Genomic DNA, 6491 nt, shown 5'->3' with positions numbered 1-6491 from the left:
AATGTGATTTAACTTAAGGTAATATGAAAATATAAGTAATACATAGATGTTTTGTAATGAAAAAGTAAAAATTCTGTTAAAAAGTTATCAATATTTCTTCAAAATTCTAGATATAATCTATTTTCTTAAAAAATATATTAGTTACGCTTTGAATTAAATATTATTTAAAAAGTTTTTTTTTTTAATATTTACTAATAATTCTCGATTCATAGAAAAATAATAAATATTTTCTTCGTGTGTTTTAAAAACGCTTACGTAAGGCGACAGTGATTACATTTTTCCATGCAATTACAAATTAAAACTGTCTCTGAATTTTTATTTTTAAGGTTGTCTTCATTGCTGGTCGTTGATTTGAGTTAATTTTGAGATGAATTTTTCCTATTTGTCTTAGGAAAAAGTTACAATTTTGAGAAAATCAGAAACGCGTTTAAAAAGAGTAGCTATAAATAATAATAAGATAATCAGGGTATATATGGTTAAGTCATTCCTTTGTATTTTTTTAATTTATAGAGGATTTCTAAATTCATAGCTTTCTATTTGGAAATTTTGAATTTTTTTTTCATCTCTAAAAAGTTTTTTTTTAGTTTTTGAAATTATATTTTTCATGTTACGAAACTTTTGCTGATCAATTATTTTTTTTCTTTACATATTGTTTAAATTTGCTGTTATTTTAAATATCCACCAGGAACAAATGTTCATGTTGAACAGTTTTTTAAGATATTAAAATTTGATTTTGATAATTTGGCAATCTCACAATTTTTTAAGATTACATAAATATACAGAAAATATTTAATTATGCAAGGTATTTCTGACATTTTCGAAGATCGTAAGGAAAAATTAATTAATTCTTATTTATTAATTTCAATTATAATTTATAAATGTTATTTAACATCAGGTTAAATAACATTTACAATTATTTAATTTATAAATTGCCCATTAATTTTATTTATTATTCAGTTCTTAAATACAATTTACGATTTATTTTTCTTTAAAAAAAGTTTTAAGAGTATAATTTTTTTTTCTTTTAGGTTATTTTGTTAGTGCTTAGAGTAATTTTTTTTCCTTCTTTTTTGCACTTTCCAAGATCATTTTTGGAGAATATATAGATTAACGTTCTGGTCCTGATAATAATAAACGCGTAATGTCAGTGTCTTTCGAAACACAATTAAGCTTATTTATTGACGTCGGCACAAATTTCTACGTTGTAATTAGTTGTGCTTACAAGTCATAATGAATCGAAGATAAACTATTATTAACGAACGTGCATCAAACTAATCAGTATCCGGGAGCCCTAGACACTCAGGGGGCTTTGAGAATCATACTTTTATAAATTGTATTTAAAAAAAAAATAAGAATAAACAACATTGTCCTATAAATAGATATTTTTTTAATAAATATATTCTATTGTGTGTGCATGTAAAGTGTGCCTTTTGTGTTCCTTTCTATAAATAGTAATTGATTCTCTTGCAAACACCAATAGTTTGTATATTTTATCATCAGTAAAACTTAAAAAGGCAAATAACATCGATTTTTCTACGTTCTATTGAAGTTATTAGGTACTCAATAGCTCAACTCTCACTGCTCTATTTGCCCCGGCATAATTCATACGTACTTGTAAAAAAATTAATGTGGGCAAATTTTCTTTTAAGTGATAATGTCACTTAAAATGCTTGACCACCACCAATTCTGTTTTGTATTCAAAATTAGTTAAATTAAGTAATAATTGAAAGAGTTTAGAATTACACAACACTATGATACAGCAAATTTTTAAATTTGTAATGGCTGACGTACATTGAAAGATGTTTTAATAACCGCTAAGTTTAACAAAATATTTCCTACCATTTGATTTTTTTTTTCTTGATTTGTTGTACCTTTTTTTTTTTTAAATTTGATTATTTTAATTATCGGTTTCCATGATTTTGAAGAGTGTTTTATTATTTGAGAGTTGCAACTAATTAGAATTTCAAATTTTTTTTCAAATTATGCATAGTTTAAAAATGCTTTGTTTACGTACATTGAGTTTTTGGGGTAATCAAAATTCGTTAAAGTTATTGCAAATCTTAAAAAATGCTTTATTTTATGTGTCTGAACTTTTTTTAGTTCGATTTCAAACAATGTGGCACCCCTAGCACCTCAACATTTTTATCTTGACTCCAGTTTGTCTCAATATTGGTCATATATGAACATGGACAGATATTGGCCTTTATAGGGTCAATATAGAGCCTATATTGGTTAGAAAATGAATGTGAAACATCGGGTGAGTCGATAATTCTATTTAGGGCCTATATTGGTTGTAAAGTGGCTTGAAAATATCGGATGAATCAGATAATTCTATATAGGACCAATATCGAAAAAATAACCGCCATTTTAACCCTTATTCAGATAAGAAGTGAATATTGGTCCAATGAGAGCCGAGTTACTTTGCTGCTAGGGATGTTCCAGAGGCAAAAAACATTTCAGTGCCGGGGGAGGGGGGCTATTAAGACGGCCCTGCAGAGAATATTATCGTTATTGAAATAAAGCTATAAGGTAGCTAACTGATGTTATACTTTAAATAAATGAAAAGAATAAGTGCTTGTGATTTATCTTACGAGCAAAAATTCATTTTTCTCACGTCTTTCCCGAATTGTCAAATTAAAATTTTGACTGATTTATGGAGTGTAGTGCTGAAACTACATCTTGCACCCGCTGTCCAAATATCAGAACTTCAGCACAAGCTGTTTTGCTGTAATAAGTGAAACACACATACCTTTCCTTTTTAGTATTTAAATATAAGCTGCTCACAGTAAATAGTTAAGTCCGCATTGTTTGTTAATATTTCAATAAAAAAAGGAGCACCTTTTTCATGCATTTTCTACTGGTTTAATTTTTATTATTTACTTATTTATTGACGTTTAAAATTTGTTTTGTATTCATCACTTTTAATTATAATTTTCAGAATTATCATTAAAAAATTAATTTTATGGGTAATAATCAAAATTCACTTTTTAATCTGTTAAATTTAAAAAAACAGGAGAAAAAAACTAATTCTCACAGAAAAAATTATTTTCTATTCGTCTAAAGTTGTCTTCCTTAAATTTAATTCGGGGACTTATTATTGCATGGACTATCGGGACTTGTACACAGTCCCTGAAGAAGGCACTAAATAGCTATTATTAATATTTTTTAACCATATTATCTGTATTTGACCCGTCTATTTTTTATACGTTTTGTAAGACATTATTAACAAAAATGGTGCTTATGCTATACAAATATAATTAATCTGAAAAATAAAATTAGAAATCTGTACACTTAACTATTTTCAATAAAACAATATTAGTATTCTATACGAGATTCATAATTTAGAAATTCTTTATTTAGACAATATTTTTAAAATGTATACAGGATTTGTGAAAAATTTAGAAATTTTTCTAATTAATTGCGACTTTTTTAATTTGAAATTTTTTTAGCTTTGAAAATTAAAAACGTCACATTCCGAAAGAGAGCACTAACCGAAGTTCAGACAATGGGCTCAAGTTCACCGTCATAGTTGGACCCGGATTTAATTGACATATGTTCTCGAATTAAGTTCTTTGATTCGTGTCTTTTTGGTATTGAAAAAAAAATTTTTTAAAGAAATTAACGCACTTATACATTTTTATAGAAAAATTAAATAACAGAATAAATCTTGACTATTTTATAAAAAACATTTAAAAAAATATTGATCCTCCCCGGCGGGGAATCGAACCCCGGTCTCCCGCGTGACAGGCGGGGATACTGACCACTATACTACCGAGGACACATTCTTTATTAAAATAAAAAATTTAAAATACCCAAAACTGTAAATGCAGAATAAGTATTTAAACTTAATTTTATCTAGAAGTTAAAATTTATAATGAATCTGTCAATTGTTAACAAACCAATTACTTTTTCAAAATTATTATTAATTAAGAAATGAAAATTAACGATAAGAAACATGGCATTTAAATTAAATTAAAAACTTAATTATCAGGTGAAAACTGTATGTAGCCGTATTTTTATTGAAATCAGAGTAGTTAACACATTTAAATTGTTTAATTCTTATATTTAGATGGAAAATACTTCAAAATTTGCATGAAATTTATTTTGAAATAAATTGTTACTGATGCTTGGTGCTGCCATCTCTGTTACAATATAACAACTCAATTAATTTCTAAGCAATATTTTCGACACACATCAAGGAATTATTTTAATATTATTGAGGGTGCGTAGCCAAATTAGTCAACAAAAAAGCATATTTTAAGCACTTTTCAAGCACTCAAAGAATATTTTAAGCACTTTAAAAAAATATCATAATCAAGCAGGGATGGAAAGTTTTTGACAATTGACGGTTTTATCTTGTTTTAACCGTCACGTCATGTCAAAAAAGAAAAAAAAACTTTTGCTATTGTTTTTGCCAATTATCAAAAATCATGGAAGTTTTGAATCATGTAAAACGAATGGAGTTTACATACGCTACGGGCTAACAATACGCCGAAGCAGATTGGGGTTGAATTGATTGTGAAAACATTGAATAGAACAATGTGAACTGTGTCTTTTAGCATTATTTGTAGTAAAAATCAACATGGTAAAGGAAAAATCTCATTTTGATAAAGGGAAAATTAAGCACTTTTTAAAAACACCCAATAAAAAAAGCACCATTAAGGGCTTTTTAAAAACAAAAATAAGCACCTTTAAGCACTTTTTAAAAACGCTATGCACCCTGTTATTTATATTGACTGTTTATTTTATATATGAATGATTTCATGATGTTTTCCTACGTGATAAATTATGTATAACTAAATTGTTCTATAAATTAATATAATATTTTTGAAGGTATTAATGAATTATTCAACTACAAACACACCTAAACGGTTTTGAAATTTAGAAGGAGAAAATAAAAATCTAAATGTCAAAATTAAAATAACTATAAATGTTACATTTGGTTGTTTTCATAGAGCATTACAATATACATGAAGGCGTTAAGCATGATAAAACAATAAAAAATGTATTGATTTGATGCAAAATTTTATTTTTAATACAGTTTACAGTAAAATGGTCTCCAGGCGCATATTAAGAGAATAAATCACCTCGCACACTACGTTCTCTGTGCAGCGCTCTCCCTGAATTTGGTTGGAGTACGTGCAGCGGAAAGCTGCATGGGAGCAATCTCATTCTTCGGATTCGTACAGGCACTATACAACTTTTTTTCGGCATCAACTCATCGCTGGGCAATTATGCTCAAACACCTTGAAAAAGGTGATGAACGTAAGCAAGATCCGTCATTGGTTCTGAAAAGAGTATCCGATACAAGATGGTGTGCAAGGGCCGATGCTACTAAGGCTTTGGCAAATGGTTACAACAGTTTTCAGAAAGCTTTGCAGTCTATTGCTTGCGATAAGACTCAGACATCACAAGCGATTCACGAGGCGAAATGTCTATTGAATGACTTGGCAAAAAAAGAAAATGCTGTAATGGCCGTATTTTGAGCTGCCATACTAGATCGGATCAATGGTGTCAGCAAATCTTTACAAAAGAAAACAATTGAACTTCGAACGGCAGTCGATCTTTTAAAATCGCTTTTAGATTTTTTAATTTCACAGAGAGAATTATTTGACGACTACGAGACTAAGGCAAATGAGAAAACTGATACTCAATACAGTGATGAGAATCAGCGTGTGCGAAAAGGGAAAAGGCATCACGATGATGGACCTGCAAAAGAAGTTGTGCTCAGAGGAAAAGAGAAATTAAAAGTTGATACATATTTGCCAGTACTAGACATGCTGTGTACAGAACTGTCGCGGCGCCTAGAAGCTTACCGGGAAATAAATGATCTGTTTGGGTTTCTAACAGATTTCTCGACAAAATCCGACGCTGAAATTAGACAGGCTTGCACAAAGTTTAAGGAACATCATTTCGAGGACATTGAGCCTGAGTTTATAGACGAAATGGTGCAGTATAAATACTTCATCTTATAATTAGAAGACCCCGGAAAAAAAATTGTGCCTGCCGAAGAGTCTTACAAACTGATTATTGGTAACATGGCACACAATCAACTTTCCCGAATGTAATGACAGCTTTGCAAATATATAGAAGTCTAATGATTACAAACGCCACTGGTGAACGAAACTTTTCCAAATTGAAATTAATTAAAAACTGTCTTCGTTCAACTATGTCTCAAAACCGTTTAAATTCATTGGCCATAATGCCAATTGAAAATGATGTATTGGAAAAGGTTAACTTTCAGGATGTCTTGAACGATTTTGTAACAAAAAAAGTTAGAAGAGTTAATATTTAAGCTTATTGTATGATTTTTTTTAAATGCATATATTAATTACTTATATTCCTTTCGTTTGATTCAATATTTTTATTGAATAATGTGACAATATAACTATGAAGTAAAAAACAGAGTAATTATGAATAAAGTGTTGTGTTAGCGAAAAAATATATTAGGAAGTTAGAAGACGGTAGGGGGGGGGGGCGAGACGAGCATT

At 29.0% G+C, this 6491-nt stretch overlaps 1 protein-coding gene and 1 non-coding gene across 2 annotated transcripts; one reads left to right on the top strand and one right to left on the bottom strand.

The window, feature by feature from the left end:
* Window positions 1-3706: 3706 nt before the first annotated feature.
* On the bottom strand, window positions 3707-3778 carry TRNAD-GUC (transfer RNA aspartic acid (anticodon GUC)). The gene has a single exon. It is a non-coding gene; the product is annotated as a tRNA-Asp (tRNA).
* Window positions 3779-5234: 1456 nt separating this feature from the next.
* On the top strand, window positions 5235-5975 carry LOC139427277 (uncharacterized). The gene is made up of 2 exons (XM_071188340.1): window positions 5235-5477; window positions 5601-5975. The coding sequence occupies exons 1-2, from the start codon at window positions 5235-5237 to the stop codon at window positions 5973-5975; spliced, it is 618 nt and encodes a 205-aa protein (XP_071044441.1).
* Window positions 5976-6491: the final 516 nt, after the last annotated feature.

This window comes from Parasteatoda tepidariorum, chromosome 2, assembly GCF_043381705.1.
Source record: "Parasteatoda tepidariorum isolate YZ-2023 chromosome 2, CAS_Ptep_4.0, whole genome shotgun sequence".
NCBI lineage: Eukaryota > Metazoa > Arthropoda > Arachnida > Araneae > Theridiidae > Parasteatoda > Parasteatoda tepidariorum.
Note: the sequence above shows the minus strand (reverse complement) of the source record. Positions and strands in the feature narration are given on the sequence as shown.